Source organism: Aquarana catesbeiana, linkage group LG01 (assembly GCF_042186555.1).
Source record: "Aquarana catesbeiana isolate 2022-GZ linkage group LG01, ASM4218655v1, whole genome shotgun sequence".
Lineage (NCBI taxonomy): Eukaryota > Metazoa > Chordata > Amphibia > Anura > Ranidae > Aquarana > Aquarana catesbeiana.
The window spans coordinates 926,806,355-926,828,048 of NC_133324.1; the positions used below are offsets into that span (position 1 = coordinate 926,806,355).

At 45.3% G+C, this 21,694-nt stretch overlaps 1 protein-coding gene across 1 annotated transcript in view; it reads right to left on the minus strand.

Annotated features, from left to right (window-relative positions):
• LOC141128093 (vomeronasal type-2 receptor 26-like) overlaps positions 1 to 21,694 on the minus strand; it is a 45,497-nt gene that overhangs the window by 14,246 nt on the left and 9,557 nt on the right. The window contains exon 3 of the mRNA XM_073615171.1: positions 21,282 to 21,499. Within this exon, the coding sequence (XP_073471272.1) occupies positions 21,282 to 21,499 (218 nt within the window). The remainder of the gene's footprint in view (positions 1 to 21,281; positions 21,500 to 21,694) is intronic.

A 21,694-nucleotide genomic window follows, 5' to 3' on the forward strand; every position in this document is an offset into this window, starting at 1 on the left:
TTTGTTTTTTGTTTTGTTTTACATACTGTTACCAGTCAGTATCCCTGATCACCACTACATCAGTCATATGGTGATGCTGTGCTGCTCTGGTGACAGTATATAAACACATTGTGAAAAAAAATGTATTTAATTTCTTCTTTTTCAAAACAATTTGACAAAAGATTACAACTTTAATAAACTCAGCATGCCTCTTACTAAATATCTTGGGGTGTCTACTTTCCAAAAAGGGGGCCTTTGGGGGGTATATAAGGCCTCAATAAATGAGATAGACCATCAGTACATCAGGATTGATGAATTTTCAAATAGTGTATATCCAATGGGGGGTTGAATTACAAAAAATTGGAGAGTGCAAAATCTGGTGCATCTCTGCATAGAAACCAATCCGTTTCTAAGATTTTTTTCTGTCAAAGCTTATCCACTTGCTTACTGGCCACTTGAACCCCCTTCCTGCCCAGACCAATTTTCAGCACTATCACTCTTTGAATGACAATTGTGCAGTCGTGCTATAATGTACCCAAATGAAATTTGTATCATTTTTTTCACACAAATAAAGCTGTCTTTTGGTGGTATTTATTCACCACTGGGGTTTTTATTTTTTGCTAAACAAACAAAAAAGGCTGAAAATTTAGAAAAACAAAAAAACAGTTTCCATAGTTTGTTATAAAATTTTGCAAACAGGTATTTTTTCTCCTTCATTGATGCACCCTGATGAGGCTGCACTGATAGGCTGCACTGATGGGAACTGATAGGTGGCACTGATTGTCACTGACAGTGGCACTGAAGGGCACTAATAGGTGGCAATGATGGGCACTAATAGGCACTGGTAGGTGAAACTGATAGGTAGCACTGATAGGTGGCACTGATGATGAGGCACTGATTGGTAGCACTGATGGGCACTGATAGGTGGCACTAGTGGGCATTAATAGCTGGCACTGGTGGGCACTGCTTAGCAGCACTGCTTAGCAGGAACTGATAGGTGGCATTGATTGACACTGACAGTGGCCCTGAAGGGCACTAATAGGTGGCACTGATGGGCACTAATAGGCACTGGTAGGTGAAACTGATAGGCAGCACTGATAGGTGGAACTGATGATGAAGCACTGATTGGCACTGATAGGTGGCACTAGTGGGCATTAATAGCTGGCACTGGTGGGCACTGCTTAGCAGCACTGCTTAGCAGGAACTGATAGGTGGCATTGATCGGCACTGACAGTGGCCCTGAAGGGCACTAATAGGTGGCACTGATGGGCACTAATAGGCACTGGTAGGTGAAACTGATAGGTAGCACTGATAGGTGGAACTGATGATGAAGCACTGATTGGCACTGATAGGTGGCACTAGTGGGCATTAATAGCTGGCACTGGTGGGCACTGCTTAGCAGCACTGCTTAGCAGGAACTGATAGGTGGCATTGATCGGCACTGACAGTGGCCCTGAAGGGCACTAATAGGTGGCACTGATGGGCACTAATAGGCACTGGTAGGTGAAACTGATAGGTAGCACTGATAGGTGGCACTGATGATGAAGCACTGATTGGCAGCACTGATGGGCACTGATAGGTGGCACTGGTGGGCATTAATAGGTTGCACTGGTGGGCACTGCTTAGCAGCAGTGGGTGTGGAGTGTGCAGGATCGATGTCCCATTTACACAAGCCGGTAATCGGCTTATTTTTTTTCTCCTCACGCTATCAGTGAAAAAAAAAAAGATCGGCGGCTTCTGTTTAAACATTGGCTAACAGCTGATCACGTGGTAAGGAGCAGGGATTGGCCCCTTACTCCGATCTGTGATCAACGAGTCTCATAGACTCGCTGATCACAGAGTGTGCCGCCCACACCCCACAGGGGGCGCACAGGCAGCTCATGCATGGGAGGATGTACATGGACGCCCTCCCGGCAATTTAGGCCTACGCTGCAGCCGTCTTTCGGCTATAGCATGGGTGGGAAGAGGTTAAATGGCAACTTCACTTTCGTGGGGGAAATAAATAGCAAATAAAGTAAAAGTAATATAATTTTATATGTAATATGTAAGTGAATGTTATTAAAAAATACCTTTCCTTTTCAATCTGCAGCCGCTGTAATTTTCAGAAAATGCAATGCAATATGGCTACCTGGAGATGTTCTGTACACAGAATGTGTACAGATCGCCCCCCAAGAAACATAATTTCCTGCTTGTGTGATTGGCTCACCAATTTTCCCAGAAGTCTGCCCTAAGATACAAATTGGATTTAAGGCAACCCCTGCAACAAAAATATCCTTTTTGGTGAGATACTCCCAATAGGAACATGTCTAAAGGGATGCAGGCCCAGCAGCTTTCCTCATTAGTTCTCTGCAGCTGATTGATAATTATGAAACCATTCCCATTATACTCACTCAGAACAGGGGCTCAGAGGAACAAACAGTGATTTCTTCAGAACAACAATCTGCAACAAAGTTTGTTAAAACCCCTGCAATGTATATAGATCACCCAGAGGGAATTTTTTTTTCTCAACAAAAGTGAAGTTACGCTTTAAAGTGACTGTAAAGGCTCAGTTTTTTCCTATTAAAATAACAAACATGTAATAGTTACCTAGTCTGTGCAGAGCAGACTGGATCCTCCTCTTCTCAGGTCCCTGGCTGGATCTCCTGACCCCTCCCTCCTGTTGAGTGGCCCCACAGCAAGCAGCTTGCTGTGGAGGCACCCGAGCCGAGCTGCAGCTCAGTGTATGCATTCAGACACGGGGGCTGTGGTTTGGCCCCGCCCCCTCTCTCTGATTGTCTTACTGATTTTGATTGACAGCAGTTGGAGCCAATGGCGCTGTCTCAGCCAAAGAGGAGGGGCGTCCCAGGCAACCGAGACAATCCTATAACATTGCTGGATATAAATGGGGCTCAGGTAAGTTTTAGGGGGTGCTGGGGGGGGTGGGGGGCTGCTGCACACAGAAGGCTTTTTATCTTAATGCATAGAATGCATTAGGATAAAAATCCCTCTGCCTTTACAACCACTTTAAAGTGGTTGTAAACTCTCCCCCCATGACTTTATCCCATGTAAATCAGCATAAAAAACCCTAATGAACACTGCTTGTAGATATCTCCTTACTTGCTTAGTATTGTTGTAATCCGTTTTGTTCTTTAGAATGATGTCACTGGAGCATGCCCATATCTCCCCTGATTTACGGCACGCTCTGTGTGCTTGTCTGTCTATTATCAGGACTCCCTGCGCCACAACACTCAAATTCCACGAGACTGCAGAATCATTCAGAGCTTCCGCCTACACGCCATGTGACCATGTGATATCACATGGAGTGTAAACCTGGGCATTGGACTGAATTACTGCAGTCTTATCAGCTGAAGCTGATAAGACTGACATAGGCAAACACTAGATAAATGGCACAAGTAAATACTATGAAATAAAACGGCTTTGAGCAGGGAAGCAGGGTTGCCATAGAAAGGTTGGATTGAGAAGGCGACTTGAATAACAGTACAGGAAGGGCTCCATGTAAGGGCGGAAGTACACTCTACTGTGGACTCAGAAAACAATACTTAAGATGGCATTGCCTTACCCCTGGAAACAAGTTTTTTTAAAGTTTCTTTAACCACTTGCTGACTGTCACACGCCGATATACGCCAGCACAATGGCAGCGGTGGGCAAATAGGCATACCTGTACGTCCCCTTTAATTGGCGGGGCTAGCGAGCCCGCGCCTGCCGTGTACAGCGTGACCTTGCCAGCGGTGTCCCAGCGATCATTTCACGGAGCCGCAGAATGGGGAAGTGCCTATGTAAACAAGGCATTTCCGCATTCTGCCTAGTGACATGACAGAGATCACTGCTCCCTGTCATCGGGAGCAGTGATCGCTGTCATATGAGTGGAAGCCCATCCCCCCGACAGTTATAATCATTCCCTAGGACACACTTAACCCCTTGATCGCCCGCTAGTGTTTAACCCCTTCGCTGCCCATGTCATTTACACAGTAATCAGTACATTTTTCTAGCACTGATCGCTGTATAAATGACAATGGTCCCAAAATAGTGTCAAAAGTGACCGATGTGTCTGCCATAATGTCGCAGTCAGGATAAAAATCGAAGATCGCCGCCATTACTAATAAAAAGACATTAATAATAAAAATGCCATAAGACTATCCCCTATTTTGTAGACGCTATAACTTTTGCGCAAACCAATCAATATACGCTTATTGCGTTTTTTTTACCAAAAAATATGTAGAAGAATACATATTGGCCTAAACTGAGAAAGAAATTAGTTTTCTTATATATGGGGGATATTTATTATAGCAAAAAGTAAAAAATATTGCTTTTTTTCCAAAATTGTCGCTTTTTTTGTTTATAGCGCAAGAGGCGATCAAATACCACCAAAAGAAAGCTCTACATGTGGGAAAAAAAGGACGTCAATTTTGTTTGGGTGCAACGTCGCACAACTGCGCAATTGTCAGTTAAATCGTCGCAGTGCCGAATCGCAAAAAAAGTGCTCTGGTCAGGAAGGGGTTAATCCTTCTGGGGCTGAAGCAGTTAATGGTGATTGCAATGTGATGAAGGTGAGTTGGAGAGTTTACAACCACTTTAAATATCCTGCAGTTGGGTGCAGGTGACATGCAAACTCCAATACTCTCTCAAAGCATTAAAGCTTGCCCCATCTCTTCCTACCTCCTGCACGTTCCTTTTTTCCCCAATAATGCAGCCCATATTGGCGATAGGTCAATAGGAATGTTGAAGGGAATTGGCACTGCTTAACACATGCAGGAATTAGTAGTCAAGTGAAAACACAAACCTCACCATGTTTCCATATTGGTGGTAATTCATCAAACACAAGTTCCTCTCCATCAGGAGATGATGTATTGTAACTTCCAATAAGTACAACAACAAATGCAGAATCTAAATGTAATCCAAAACTGTTAATATGATACAATGTGCACATATCTCCTCTCTCATTAAAATATACTTCTTCTCCAGTGGGATCCTGGAAATGGACTCTTCTTAAAAACTACAAAAAAAAAAAAAGAAATTGAACAAGACTATACCAAGTCTCTACCACCATTCAATCTTTTAACTTAAATGACATACATATTTATTATTATTTCCTTCTCCAATACATGCAACAATCAGCCTGCTTTGGGGTTAGAGTGGATACGTTTAGGGCTTAAATTAGCTTGAAAACACCACATACAAAGCAGTTGAAAAAATAGCAGATTATGTGATATATACGATTGTAATATATGGATCCAGTACACACACACGTAACACTTGTATACCAAAATATAGTTCTATAGTAAACACACAGATATATATACAGTATCTCCAGAGGCATATCTAGTGAAAATGGCGCCTATGGCAAGCCCTGAAACTGCGCCCCTGTCAAAACAATTTTTATATCACTGTTTCCCTTTACATCAGTGACCCCCTGCAGATTATTTTCAGCAGATAGCAGTGCAGGGCAGTCTGTCTGTGGCATGAAGCATGCACTGACCTAAGGTTTCTGGTGTAATCCAGGGCTGGGCAGGAATGGATATTCTCCTCCCCCTCCTTGCAGTATGTTTAAAATTTGTGGAAAAGGCACCTTTATGTCTCCATCGCCGAACGTTGTGCATGAGGTCAGCCGACTGCCCTGCCCCACCCCAAAACCCGAGCCAAACCATGCCAAGCTGTCAGCGGACCGCCCCACCCTCTGCCTGAGCCATGCCGAGCCTAGCTGAGTAATTAGCGGACTGCCCCGCCCTCCACCCGAGCCAATCGGTCAGAGGACTGCACCACCCTCTACCCGAGCCGATCTGTCAGCGGACCGCCCCACCCTCCACCTGAGTCGAACTGTCAGCCCCCCCCCCAAGCCATGCCGAGCCATCCCCTCCATCCGAGCTGATCTGTCAGCGGACCTCCCCGCCCCCCTCCCGAGCTGAGATTTAGGCAATTTAAGCGGCCTGGAGAGAGGAGGGGGGAGCGGGGACTCAGCAGCATGACAGAAGATCAACACAGGAGCTCGCCTCCCGTCCATTGACAATTCGGACGGGAACGAGAGCAAAGCTCCATTTTTTTTGATGCACAAACATAACTTTGCACTCATGAGCGCCCCCTTTATATGGCGCCCATGGCACTTACCATATGTGCCATAACCTGGATATGCCACTGAGTATCTCACAAAAGTGAGTACACCCCTTACATTTTTGTAAATATTTTATTCTATCTTTTCATGTGACAACACTGAAGAAATGACACTTTGCTACAATGTAAAGTAGTGAGTGTACAGCTTGTATAACAGTGTAAATTTGCTGTCCCCTCAAAATAACTCAACACACAGCCATTAATGTCTAAACCACTGGCAACAAAAGTAAATACACCCCTAAGTGAAAATGTCCAAATTGGACCCAATTAGCCATTTTCCATCCCTGGTGTCATTTGACTCATTAGTGTTACAACGTCTCAGGTGTGAATGGGGAGCAGGTGTGTTAAATTTGGTGTTATCGCTTTCACTCTCTCATACTGGTCACTGGAAGTTCAACATGGCACCTAATGGCAAAGAACTCTCTGAGGATCTGAAAAAAAGAATTGTTGCTCTACACAAAGATGGCCTAGGCTATAAGAAGATTGCCAAGACCCTAAAACTGAGCTGCTGCACGATGGCCAAGACCATACAATTGTTTAACAGGACAGGTTCCACTCAGAACAGGCCTCATCATGGTCACCCAAAGAAGTTGAGTGCTCGTGCTAAGAGTCATATCCAGAGGTTGTCTTTGGGAAATAGACGTATGAGTGCTGCCAGCATTGCTGCAGAGGTTGATGGGGTGGTGGGTCAGCCTGTCAGTGCTCAGACCATACACCGCGCACTGCATCAAATTGGTGTGCATGGCTGTCATCCCAGAAGAACAGTTTTCTGAAGACAAGCAGACTAAGGACATGGATTACTGGAACCATGTCCTGTGGTTTGATGAGACTAAGATAAACGTATTTGGTTCAGATAGTGTCAAGCGTGTGTGGCGGCAACCAGGTGAGAAGTACAAAGACAAGTGTGTCTTGCCTACAGTCAAGCATGGTGGTGTGAGTGTCATGGTCTGGGGCTTCATGAGTGAACCATGAATGCCAACATGTACTGTCACATACTGAAGCAGAGCATGATCCCCTTACTTCGGAAAATGGACTGCAGGGCAGTATTCCAACATGATAACGACCCCAAACACACCTCCAAGACGACCACTGCCTTGCTAAAGTAGCTGAGGGTAAAGGTGATGGACTGGCCAAGCATGTCTCCAGACCTAAACCCTATTGAGCATCTGTGGGGCATCCTCAAACAAAAAGTGGAGGAGCACATCTCTAACATTCACCAGCTCTGTGATGTCATCATGGAGGAGTGGAAGAGGACTCTAGTGACAACCTGTGAATCTCTGGTGAACTCCATGCCCAAGAGGGTTAAGGCAGTCCTGGAAAATAATGGTGGCTACACAAAATATTGACACTTTGGTCCCAATTTGGACATTTTCACTTAGGGGTGTACTCACTTTTGTTGCCAGTGGTTTAGACATTAATGGCTGTGTGTTGAGTTATTTTGAGGGGACAGCAAATTTACACTGTTATACAAGCTGTACACTCACTACTTTACATTGTCTAACGGCTCTTTAACTATTCCCCTGTCGCTCGCTCTAATTGTTGGGTGCACACAAACATAATAGCAGCACAGGGAAAGCACTGAAAACTCGAGAGGACGAATGATTTACCTCATATTGCACATTGAAATACTTGGATATAAGAGTAGCGTCTCCTCCTTATCTTAAAGGATCCATTATCTTACACTACACACTCTAATATTCAGATACAGGAGTAGCCTCAACACGAGCGCCACACACTATACCTAATACGATCTCAATATTTATATTTAATCGTTCATATATACTTAATAGAATATAGACAAATACATATATATATATAAGCACATGTTATTTAAAAAAATATAATATACATACAGTAGCTCGCAAAAGTGAGTACACCCCTCACATTTTTGTAAATATTTTATTATATCTTTTCATGTGACAACACTGAAGAAATGACACTTTGCTACAATGTAAAGTAGTGAGTGTACAGCTTGTATAACAGTGTAAATTTGCCGTCCCCTCAAAATATCTCAACACACAGCCATTAATGTCTAAACCGCTGGCAACAAAAGTGAGTACACCCCTATGTGAAAATGTCCAAATTGGGCCAAATTAGCCATTTTCCCTCCCCGGTTTTTTGTATTGTCATGTGACTCGTTAATGTTACAGGGTCTCAGGTGTGAATGGGTAGCAGGTGTGTTAAATTTGGTGTTATCGCTCTCATTCTCTCATACTGGTCACTGGAAGTTCAACATGGCACCTCATGGCAAAGAGCTGTCTGAGGATCTGAAAAAAAGAATTGTTGCTCTACACAAAGATGGCCTAGGCTATAAGAAGTGTGCCAAGACCCTGAAACTGAGTGGCAGCACGGTGGCCAAGACCATACAGTGGCTTAACAGGACAGGTTCTACTCAGAACAGGCCTCGCCATTCTCGACCAAAGAAGTTGAGTGCACGTGCTCAGCGTCATATCCAGAGGTTGTCTTTAGGAAATAAACGTATGAGTGCTGCCAGCATTTATGCAGAGGTTAAAGATGTGGGGGGGTCAGCCTATTAGTGCTCAGGCCATACGCCGTACACTGCATCAAATTGGTCTGTATGGCTGTCGTTCCAGAAGGAAGCCTCTTCTAAAGATGATGCACAAGAAAGCCCGCAAACAGTTTGCTGAAGACAATCAGACTAAGGACATGGATTACTGGAACTATGTTCTGTGGTCTGATGAGACCAAGATAAACTTATTTGGTTCAGATGGTGTCAAGCGTGTGTGGGGGCAACTAGTTGAGGAGTACAAAGAGAAGTGTGTCTTGCCTACAGTCAAGCATGGTGGTGGGAGTATCATTGCCTGGTGCTGCATGAGTGCTGCTGGCACTGGGGAGCTACAGTTCATTGAGGGAACCATGAATGCCAACATGTACTGTGACATACTGAAGCAGAGCATGATCCCCTACCTTCAGAGACTGGGCCGCAGGGCAGTATTCCAACAGGATAATGACCACAAACACACCTCAAATACAACCACTGCCTTGCTAAAGAAGCTGAGGGTAAAGGGGATGGACTGGCCAAGCATGTCTCCAGACCTAAACCCTATTGAGCGTCTGTGGGGTATCCTCAAACAGTAGGTGGAGGAGTGCAAGATCTCTAACATCCACCAGCTCTGTGATGTCGTCATGGAGGAGTGGAAGAGGACTCCAGTGGCAACCTGTGAAGCTCTGGTGAATTTCATGTCAAAGAGGGTTAAGGCAGTGCTGGAAAATAATGGTGGCCACACAAAATATTGACACTTTGGGCCCAATTTGGACATTTTCACGGAGGGGTGTACTCACTTTTGTTGCCAGCGGTTTAGACATTAATGGCTGTGTGTTGAGTTATTTTGAGGGGACAGCAAATTTACACTGTTATACAAGCTGTACACTCACAAACAGGCATCGGCTGATGACCTGGACTACTGGACCGAAGTGGGTTTGACCAGAGACCCTACGGGTCTATGGACAAACAAGGAGGGAATCATAGGCATACCTAGAGCAGGAGCACCCCTATTATTGTCTTACCTCCATGGTCCAGGACACATAGGACCCAAACCACTCTTAAAGAAGTACCAAGACTGTTTCAGTACACGCAAGGCACGCGACTTAGTACAACAGCTTGTCTCCTCTTGTCTGACTTGTGCTCAGAACAATGTTCAGGGCCCTCAACATGGGAAACATGGACATTTGCCACCATCATTAAGCCCGTTACAAGACTTACAGATAGACTTCACACACATGCCCAGACAGAGAGGTAATCTCAAATATTTGTGTGTAATGGTGGACAAATTTTCAACTTGGCCAGAGGCCATACCCGTTATAGGGGAAACCGCAGGCATTGCAGCCCGGTGTCTGATCAATCATTGGATCAGTCGATACGGACTTCCTGCTACCATATACTCTGACCAAGGCCCAGCATTTACTTCAAGAATTGAAGAGGGTATTAGGGATACAGTGGAAGCTACACATCCCATATCACCCACAGAGTTCAGGCTCCTTATCTAAAGTATACAGTGAACCAAAGTGCAGCCATTTTCCTTACAGTTTCTAAGATTTTATCCCAATTTATAGGTTTGTAGTTTAGGGAAGTTGGTTATTTTGAAATTCAGTGTCTTTGTATTTCCCTTATGTTTCCTATTTGTGTGATTTATACTGAAGCCAATTGATTTGTGATCGCTGTTTCCTAAATTGCCCTGTATTTACACATCCGTGATCAGGTCTGTGTTATTGGTAATCAGTAGATCTAGTAACGCTTTATTTCTAGTTGTTGGGTCTACCATCTGACCCATGAAATTGTCCTGCAAGACATTTAGGAACTGGCGAGCCTTATGCCGCGTACACACGGTCGGACTTTCCGGCATACTTAGTCCGGCGGACCAGAGTGTGCCGGACAATCCGCCCGTGTGTAGGCGCCGGCGGACTTTTCCGGCGGACTTTTTCCCAAAAGCCCGCCGGACCTAGATTTGAAGAAAGTTTTAAATCTTTCCGCCGGACTCAGTTTCGGGCGGAAAGTCCGCTCGTGTGTGTGCTGGTCCGACGGAAAGCCCGCTCGTGTGTATGCTGGTCCGACGGACCAGATACGACACGAGGGCAGGGTATTGCATCTCGCGCTCGCTGCAATAGGAAAAACACATTTTCCTATTGCGGCGAGCGCGGGGCATACCAGGCCCTTAGGTCTGGTATGGATTATAAAGGGAACCCCCTACGCCGAAAAAACGGCGTGGGGTCCCCCCTAAAATCCATACCAGACCCCGATCCGAGCACGCAGCCTGGCCGGTCAGGAAAGGGGGTGGGGACGAGCGAGCGCCCCCCCTCCTGAACCGTACCAGGCCGCATGCCCTCAACATGGGGGGTGGGTGCTTTGGGGGAGGGGGGCGCCCTGCGGGGCCCCCCACCCCAAAGCACCTTGTCCCCATGTTGATGAGAAGAAGGGCCTCTTCCCGACAACCCTGGCCGTTGGTTGTCGGGGTCTGCGGGCGGGGGCTTATCGGAATCTGGGAGCCCCTTTAATAAGGGGGCCCCCAGATCCCGGCCCCCCACCCTATGTGAATGAGTATGGGGTACATGGTACCCCTACCCATTCACCTAGGGAAAAAGTGTAAGTAATAAAACACACTACACAGGTTTTTAAAATAGTTTATTAAACAGCTCCGGGGGGGGATCTTCCTCCGGCTTCGGGGGTCCCTCCGCTTCATCTTCTCCCGGCGTCCGGTTGGTTCTTCTCCCGGTGTTCCAGTTCTTCGGCCGGCTCCTCTGCTGTCTTCAGGTAGCTCTCTTGCCAGCAGAGGTCCGGACTCCTGGGCTTCTGGGCTTCTGGGCTTCTTCTCTTCTCTTCTCCAGATGTTGACACGACGCTCTCTCCGGCTGGACTGCTCTCCGAGGGCTGCGTTGTGACTTATATAGGCGGAGACCCCACCCCTTTTGATGTCACAGTCCCTGGGCATGCTGGGACTGTGACGTTTTAGGGGGCGTGGTCACTGGGTTATGGGTTACGGCCAGGGTTGTCGGGAAGAGGCCCTTGTCCTCATCAACAAGGTGCTTTGGGGTGGGGGGCCCCGCAGGGCGCCCCCCTCCCCCAAAGCACCCACCCCCCATGTTGAGGGCATGCGGCCTGGTACGGTTCAGGAGGGGGGGGGGCGCTCGCTCGTCCCCACCCCCTTTCCTGACCGGCCAGGCTGCGTGCTCGGATCGGGGTCTGGTATGGATTTTAGGGGGGACCCCACGCTGTTTTTTCGGCGTAGGGGGTTCCCTTTATAATCCATACCAGACCTAAGGGCCTGGTATGCCCCGCGACGGGGCTCGCAAGGTGTCAATCTCGCCGATAAAAGCGGCAAGATTGACTTCCTTTTCTAGTCCCGTCACACCTGAGTCACGTTCAAAATGAACGGACTTGTCCGTGTGTGGGCAAGTCCGTTCATTCTGAAAGTCCGCCGTAACTCCGGCGAAAGTCCGTCGGAAAGACGGGCGGACTTAGCCCGCCGGAAAGTCCGGTCGTGTGTGGGCAAGTCCGTCCGTTTTAAAGTCCGGCGCACCTGGCGGACAAAGTCCGTCGGAAAGTGTGCCGGACCAAGTAGGATAGAAAGTCCGACCGTGTGTACGCGGCATTAGACGATTGCGTCTAACGCCATATAGTTCTGTGCATTACTGCAAGACTAATGCTGTATATTTCATTGCGTTACTGTAAGTTTAATGCCATATATTTATTTCATTGCATTACTGCAAGTTTAACGCCATATATTTCATTGCGTTACTGCAAGTTTAATGCCATATATTTCATTGTGTTACTGCAAGTTTAACGCCATATATTTAACTGTGTTACTGCTAATTTAATGCCATATAGTTCTGTGCGTTACTGCAGGTTTAACGCCATATATTTCATTGCATTACTGCAAGTTTAATGCCATATATTTATTTCATTGCATTACTGCAAGTTTAATGCCATATATTTCATTGCGTTACTGCAAGTTTAACGCCATATATTTCATTGTGTTACTGCAAGTTTAATGCCATATAGTTATGTGCTTTACTGCAAGTTTAACACTGTATATTTCATTGCGTTAGTGCGAGTTTAACACATATAGTTTTGTGCGTTACTTCGAGTTTAACGCTGTATATTTCTGTGTGTTACTGCAATACTATAGTGTATCTGTGGAGTGTGTCTGTGTTGTGAATACTTAAATTAAAGTGCACCAAACACCACTTTCCATTGATTAAAGTGCATCCACGTACACATTTACAAATCTTTATTACATTTTGTTAATAAGCACCCCCACTCCCCCCATCATGTCTGGGAGGACAGCAAGGAAAGGCAGATGTTCCCATAGCACTGTAAGTGGGCCAGCAGCGTATGTGTCCACAGGCAAAGGTCGACGTGGCCAGTACTCAGGCAGAGCATCATTCCCTCTGTTTAGTGATGTTGCCCGTCCTATCCTGCCACAACATGCAGAGGAGGTGGTGGACTGGCTTACTAAACGGTCCTCATCCTCCTCATCCTCCATTACCTAGGCAGAGACTAGTGCACAGTCCCCTGCAGCTGCCAGAGTAGCAAAACCTGCATCCTTGTCCACAGCTATTCCTGCCATAGCATCAGGCATGGAGGAGTCAGCGGAGTTAATTGAACACGGTGTCAGCCACTTTCTCCTTGACGATGCACAGCCATTATTCGATTCAGATGTTGGTTCTGAATCTGAGGTTGAGGAAGGCAGAAACATGAGCCTACAGAGAGGGGAGATCACTGGTACACAAATTGGCACTCATGTTCCCCGTGCCGCAGCATATTGCCAAGTTGTCTCCAGTGGTAATGAGGATGGAGGAGATGATGATGATTATGAGGTCACTGACTCGATTTGGGTGCCAGATAGAGCAGAGGAGGAAAGTGAGGGTGAGGTACAGCCCCAATGAGGCAGCCATCATGGAAAGGTAGAGAGCAGCCATCCTAATCCATCACATTGTGGAGCTTTTATCTCCTGGCCCACTTCCCACAGCTCATCTGTCTGTGCCTTTTTTAGTACATGTGCAGCCGATCGCACTGTTGCTATTTGCAAACTTTGTCTCAAGCGCATCAAGCGTGGCAAAAACACCAACCATTTGGGTATCACATGTTTGACACCACCTCCCACCACTCAACCCATTGGCAAGAGCGCCTAAAAGCCACACAAAAGGGGCACAAATCTGTCCCTCCTCCTTACTTATCTCAGTCTGTCCCTGCTATGCCTCATGACCTCTCAGCAGCCTCCACAGACAGGGATAATGGTATAGCACAGGGTGTCCCAGGTTCTTACAGCACATCAGCCAGCAGCACACCACCAGCTGTAGACTATAGCAGGCACATTTCTCTGCACCATTTGCTGTAGCGGAAAAAAAAAATACAGTCCCTGCCACCCACATGCCTAGCATCTAAATTCAAGCTTGCCAAAGCTTGTTGTGCCCCCTTGTTTCCATACAGCTGGTGATGATGCCAGATTCGTCAGCTCTACCCCCTCTTCCTCCTCTATGCCCTCCTCTGCTGAATTGTCCTATGAACCTCAAATACCCTCTAAACATTCAAAGGGCTATTCAATGAGTCAGGCTAAAAGGTGCCATGCAGTGCTTCAGCTGGTGTGTCTAGGGGACAGGAACCACACCTGAGCAGAGATTTTAGCAGCTCTGCAGGGACAGGCCCAGAGGTGGTTCACTTCACGCCAGCTGAAGCCAGGAATGGTGGTGTGTGATAATGGCACAAACTTCCTGTCCGCCCTTAGACAGGGAAAGTCAGTCAGTTAGCTGACATTTAGCGGGAATTCCACCTGCCCATAAACCGCCTGATTTATGACATGCCCACCAGTAGGGATGGGCTTCGAGTTCAAGTCAAACTCATGTTCGACTCAAACATCGGCTGTTCGCCAGTTCGCTGAACAGTGAACAATTTGGGGTGTTCGCGGCAAATTCGTAAGCCGCAGAACACCCTTTAAAAGTCTATGGGAGAAATCAAAAGTGCTAATTTTAAAGGCTTATATGCATGGTATTGTCATTAAAAGTGTTTAGGAACCTGGGTCCTGCCCCAGGGGACATGGATCAATGCAAAAAAAAGTTTTAAAAACGGCCGTTTTTTCTGGAGCACTGATTTTAATAATGCTTAAAGTGAAACAATAAAAGTGTAATATTCCTTTAAATTTCCTACCTGGGGGGTGTCTATAGTATGCCTGTAAAGGGGCGCATGTTTTCCGTGTTTAGAACAATCTGACAGCAAAATGACATTTCAAAGGAAAAAAAGTCATTTAAAACTACTCGCGGCTATTAATGAATTGCTGGTCCGACAATACACATACAAGTTCATTGATAAAAACGGCATGGGAATTCCCCACAGGGGAACCCCGAACCAAAATTAAAAAAAAAAATGATGTGGCGGGTCCCCCTAAATTCCATACCAGGCCCTTCAGGTCTTGTATGGATATTAAGGGGAACCCCGGCCAAAATTTTAAAAAAAAATGGCGTAGGGTCCCCCTCAAAATCTATACCAGACCCTTCAGGTCTGGTATGGATTTTAAGGGGAACCCCATACCAAAATGAAAAAAAAAAAATTGGCGTGGGGTTCCCCCAAAAATCCATACCAGACGCTTATCCGAGCACACAACCTGGCAGGCCGCAGGAAAAGGGGGGGGCGAGAGAGCGGTGTTCTCGTCCGGCATCTCCTCCGCGGCATCTTCTTCTCTTCATCTTCTTCTCCGGGCTGCTCCGCATCCATGATGGCATGGAGGGAGGCTCCCACTGTGTAACGCTTCTCCTCTTCTGACGGTTCTTAAATAATGGAGGGCAGGGCCACCCGGTGACCCCGCCCCCCTCTGACGCACGGGGAATGCCACAGGGAAGTCCCCGTCAAGTCCCCTTTTCCTGCAGCCTGCCAGGTTGCGTGCTCGGATAAGGGTCTGGTATGGATTTTTGGGGGGACCCCACGCCAATTTTTTTTTTAATTTTGGCGCGGGGTTCCCCTTAAAATCCATACCAGACCTGAAGGGTCTGGTATAGATTTTGAGGGGGACCCCACGCCATTTTTTAAAAAAAAATTTGGCCGGGGTTCCCCTTAATATCCATACCAGACCTGAAGGGCCTGGTATGGAATTTAGGGGGACCCCCCACATCATTTTTTTAAAAATTTTGGTTCAGGGTTCCCCTGTGGGGAATTCCCATGCCGTTTTTTATCAATGAACTTTTATGTGTATTGTCGGTTCGGCAATTCATTAATAGCCGCAAGTAGTTTTAAATGACTTTTTTTCCTTTGAAATGTCATTTTGCTGTCAGACTGTTCAAAACACGGGAAACATGCGCCCCTTTACAGGCATACTATAGACACCCCCCAGGTACGAAATTTAAAGGAATATTGCACTTTTATTATTTCACTTTAAGCATTATTAAAATCACTGCTCCCGAAAAAACGGACGTTTTTAAAACTTTTTTTTGCATTGATCCATGTCCCCTGGGGCAGGACCCAGGTCCCCAAACACTTTTTATGACAATAACTTGCATATAAGCCTTTAAAATGAGCACTTTTGATTATTTATGTTCGTGTCCTATAGACTTTAACGGTGTTTGCGTGTTCAAGCAAATTTTTTGCCTGTTCGCAAGTTCTGGTACGAACTGAAAAGGGGGGTGTTTGGCTCATCCCTACCCACCAGGTGGAACTCGACTTTGGCAATGCTGCAGCAGCTGCACATGCAGTAGAGGGCCGCCAATGAGTACCCGTGTGAGTATGGCACAGTGACAGGCTCTGACCAGCTCGTTTTTTTTCTCCACGCCAATGGCTGCTCATAAAGGATGCATGCACAGTACTGTCACCATTTGAGGAGGCCACAAAGATGGTGAGCTGTGACAATGCATGCATCAGTGACACAATCCCTGTTGTGCTCCTGCTGGAGCAGACTCCACATGGCATTATGGACAGGGCACTCGGGGCAGAGCAGCGGGAGAAAGAGGAGGACTTAATTTCCTCTCAAGGCCCACTTTATGCAGACACCATTGATCCTATGCCACAGAACACACAAGAAGAGAGAGGAGGAGGAGGATTCTGGCAGTTTCATAGCATTAAAGCAGAGGAAGACATACAAACAGTAAGAGATGGCTTTCCATCCACAGAACCCTTGGGAGTAGTACGTGGCTGGGAGGAGGCAGTTCCAGATACTCTAATCCTCAGTGACCCCAAGGAGTCTGCTTCTTAGGCCTCGCGAATTTGCAGTGCGTGAGCTCCTTCATGCTTCAAAGCCTGTAAAAGGACCCAAGAATACGTGCCGTAAAGGAGAAAGATCACTATTGATTGGCAACCCTCCTTGACCACCGTTATGAGGGGAAAGTCTCAGAACTCATCCCATCCCCACAGAGAGTGCAGAAGACAAAATCTCTTGAGGACACCTTAAAGAGAAGTTTATGGAATGCTTTTCCCATCTCTGGTAAGTTACAGTGTCATGGAAAACATAGTTTTGAGGCTTCTATTGGTCAAGAGAGGAGCGGTGTTAAAGGCGGCCGCCTAAGTGATGCATTTCTAAATTGTTTTAGTCCTCGCCACTCAGGGCTGTCAGCATCACATGGTGGACGATTATCTAGCAGTGAAAACAGAGATCCACTGGGTTACTGGGTCATGAGAATAGACCGCTAGCCACAACTTGCCCAGTATGCTATTGAGCTGCTGGGCTGCCCTGCATCCAGCGTGCTTTCCGAACGGGCATTCAATGCTGCTGGAGGTTTTGTTACTGATCATAGAACGCGTCTGTCCACAGACTCAGTTGACCGTCTGACTTTTATCAAAATAAATCAGTCCTGGATTACCAGCAGCTCTGAAGCCCCTGATGCCAATGTCGCACATTAAGTGTTTTTTGTGGAATCTCTGCAGGACTTCTAGGCAGCCTAGTGTTGTGGGTGTTGATTTCATCTGGAAGAATGTTTTTGGTGTAGGTTTCACAATTAACACCCAAAGACCAATTTTTCCACACCTATTTGAGGTGCATATCATTGCAATTTTTGACAGCAAGGCCTATTCTTGCTTTCATCAAGAGTACCTCTATAGGGTTACGGTGTGAAGGCGCCACCGACACCCAAAGAACAAATTTTCTGCACCCGTTACAGAAGTAGAAATCCAAAGTTTGTGGTAGAGACACCAGAATTTATAAAAAAAAAATCTCTAATCTTGTTCCCCGTGCACTACATTGTGGCCTCATTATACAGACTGGCTCCCCAAGCCATCGCTTCCAAAATATAGAAAGCTTGCAGGGAAAATGTAATTTTTTGGGCTTTATAAATGCAATTATTGCTGCATCAGCTTTTATACATGGTACAGATGTGCCACTTTACAGGTGGACTAAGGGAACCCCCCAGGCACTATAAAACGCATCAAGGCTTGATCGCGTCATCGCGACACACTTCCGCCCGAATCTACTTCGAATCGAGCAGAACTGCGGCCAGCGGTGTACCATCATGTGGGCCGATTTCTCCTAAAAATCACCTGCTATTCACACCGGGTGCCAGGGTTTCGGCACCCCTTCATGTGAGTGTAAATATGTTGTTTTAATGTTTTATAATACATTTTCTGCGCAATGAGGTCCTTTTCTTCATATCTACTTGCATGGGGCTTATCCACTTCAGGAATCGTCAGCACTAGGATATCTCCAGGGGTCTCCCCACACGCCTATTTGACCATACTAGCGGTAGTTGGTCCATAATGGGGGGGGGGGGGTTACATCCATGTGGGGGTACCTTGTCTGAGCACCAAGCAGCACAGATATAGTATTCCCCAACACGCTCACCGTTTATTACTTATTGGGATATTCACTAATGTGATTGAAGAACTATTATGCAATCTGTTTGAATTGATTTTTATTATTTTTGATTTTGTTAACATACTACTTAGCATGGTGTATTTATTTTTCACAAGTATATTTGCACAGCAAGTTTTTCACTGCAGCTGGTAACTGGATTATTGTCACTAATTATCTTTGGCAGTTTGGTCATTTACTAATGTTCTTTAATGTCACTTTCCACACTTTTCCTTGCTATGTTGTAATACTGTCAATCAGATAATTTTATTTTTCTTTGTTTGCTTGATCATTTTTCAAAAAAAAAGATTGGAAGTAAAGTTCATGTGCGTGAAAAGGCAGGTGTACCAATACTTTTGGCAATATAGTGTATATGCATTACTAGAGCCTGTAGGCACAACTTTTAATGCTGAAGGAACCCCTCTCCTCTAGTATATAACACACATACACAGATGGGGTGCCTACCCTTATAAGGGGCCTGTGTGCTTTTTGTATAGGTGATATACAGACAATGTTGCTGTAGCTGAAGCATACAGGTCTTGAAAGGAGTAAAGTGCTCAGCTAAGCAATTTATTTTGCTTCTGAAATATTGATGGGGTGCAGCCCACCTTTATCAATGCATTTTGTTGGACATCCCATTTGAAAACCATGGACATTAATATAGAATTCCCCACCCCGTTTCAACAATGACAACCTCCTCTCATCTGGGTAAGCTTTCCATAAAACTTTACAAAGAGTCTGTGGGAATTTGTACCCATCCATCCAAAAGAGTTCAGATCCTGATGTTGGATGAGAAGACCTGGTTCACAATCAGTGTCTTGACTTATCTCAAAGGCATTCATTAGGTCTGAAGTCAGGGCTCTGTGCAGGACGCTTGTGGTCCTTCACACCAAACTCATCAAACCATGTCTTTATGGCATTTTTTGGAGCCTGCTTTACCACAATTAAGCTGAAACAAAAAAATATATATAAATAACAGTTTCCATAAGGTTGGAAGCATATATGTACAATTGTTTAAAATGTCTTTGAATGGTAATGTTTTCCACTGGAGATTGCATGGTTATGTGCCTGATTTTATGGCCTTGGTTTTGGAATGAGATGTCCAACACGTTCATATCAATGTGATGATTAGATGTCCAGAGACGTTTGCTCAGATATACAGTATATTAGGGGTGGGATGGATTCAGTGAACATCAGAGCTAAGAAAGAAATCTGCTATTATTGTTTGGGATCAATTATTTCTTCAGCAGCCACTAGATCTAAGGAAAAGCAAGTTGCAATATATATTTTATATTTTATGATTGTATATTGCATTTTTAGGGGTTTTCTATTTTTGGATTTAGATATCCTTTAAGTAAATTAACCAAATTTTGTGGTAAAAATTAGAAAAAAAGAAAAGATACATAGCAGTAGTTGTGTGTACAACACAATAAAGAGAAAGTGAGTGTGAGAAAAAAAAATCTGTTATTGTTTGGGATCAAGCACTTTTTCTGCAGCCACCAGATCTAGGGAATGGCAAGATGCAATATACTGTGTGTATATATACAGTTGTGCTCATAAGTTTACATACCCCAGCAGAATTTATGATTTCTTGGCCATTTTTCAGCGAATATGAATGATAATACAAAAACTTTTCTTTCACTCACGGTTAGTGTTTGGCTGAAGCCATTTATTTACAATCAGCTGTGTTTACTCTTTTTAAATCATTTGGCAACAGAAACTACTCAAATGACCCTGATCAAAAGTTTACATACCCTGGTGATTTTGGCCTGATAACATGCACACAAGTTGACACAAAGGGGTTTGAATGGCTGTTAGGGCTTCTTTCACACTGGGGCGTCTCCGAGGTTGGCGGTAAAGTGCCGCTATTTTTAGCGGCACTTTACTGTCGTTTTTTCTGAGGTTTTCTGCCCTTTTAACCCCCGCAAGCGGCCGAAAAAGGGTTAAGACAACCTGCAAAGCGCAACTGATTCATTTCAATGGGCACGGGCGGTTTAGGAGCGGTGTGTACACCGCTCTTTCACTGCTCCAAAGATGCTGCTTGCAGAAGTTTTTTTTTAACATCCTGCCAGCGCATCGCATCAGTGTGAAAGCCCTTGGGCTTTCACACTGAGCCTGCAGGGGAGACATTTTTCAGGCGCTTTACAGGCTTTATTTTTAGCCCAAAAATACAATGCAATACATCCCGGGCACTTCTCGATAGTGGGCACTATCCGACAGAACACTGGCACTGGGGAGCTACACTTCATTGAGGGAACCTTGCCAACATGTACTGTTACATACTGAAGCAGAGCATGATCCCCTCCCTTCAGAGACTGGGCTGCAGGGCAGTATTCCAACGTGATAACGACCCCAAACACACCTCCAAGATGACCACTGCCTTGCTAAAGAAGCTGAGGGTAAAGGTGATAGACTGGCCAAGCATGTCTCTAGACCTAAACCCTATTGAGCATCCGTGGGGCTTCCTCAAACGGAAGTTGGAGGAGCGCAAGGTCTCTAACATCCACCAGCTCCATGATGTCGTCATGGAGGAGTGGAAGAGGACTCCAGTGGCAACCTGTGAAGCTCTGGTGAACTCCATGTCCAAGAGGGTTAAGGCAGTGCTGGAAAATAATGACAATATTGACAATTTGGGCCCAATTTGGACATTTTCACTTAGGGGGGTACTCACTTATGTTGCCAGCGGTTTAGACATTAATGACTGTGTGTTGAGTTATTTTAAGGGGACAGCAAATTTACACTGTTTTTCAAGCTGTACACTCACTACTTTACATTGTGGCAAAGTGTCATTTCTTCAGTGTTGTCACATGGAAAGATAGAATAAAATATTTACAAAAATGTGAGGGGTGTACTCACTTTTGTGAGATACTGTACATAGCAGTAGTTGTGTGTACAAGACTGTAATAAACAAATTACCTCTTTCATAAGCTTCTGTTTTTTCATGAAGGTGCCTCTGGCATTTCTGGACAAATAGAAATCTATATTGTGCAAAGAATGTGCCAAGGCATAGACCGCTTTATACACATGATATGTAGTTCCAAAATTTAAAATGTATTTCCCAAGGTCAGGAGTAGCATTGCATTTATGAAGTTTAACGTTAAAGTTTTCTTCATATTGTCTATTGAAATCTGAATCTGATGTTAAACAATGGTAGTAGTCTGTTAAAATACGTTCTAGTAAAAAGTCTTTAGTACAATCCGCAGTGGTAACATTTTCCATGTGTTCCTTTAAACGTGGTATACTTTTTTTAGGTGGTGTAAAAAATAGGCTTCCGTGGTATGGTATTTTATGTGATTGAAAATACCTGTGAAAAGTCCATGTTACTGGCA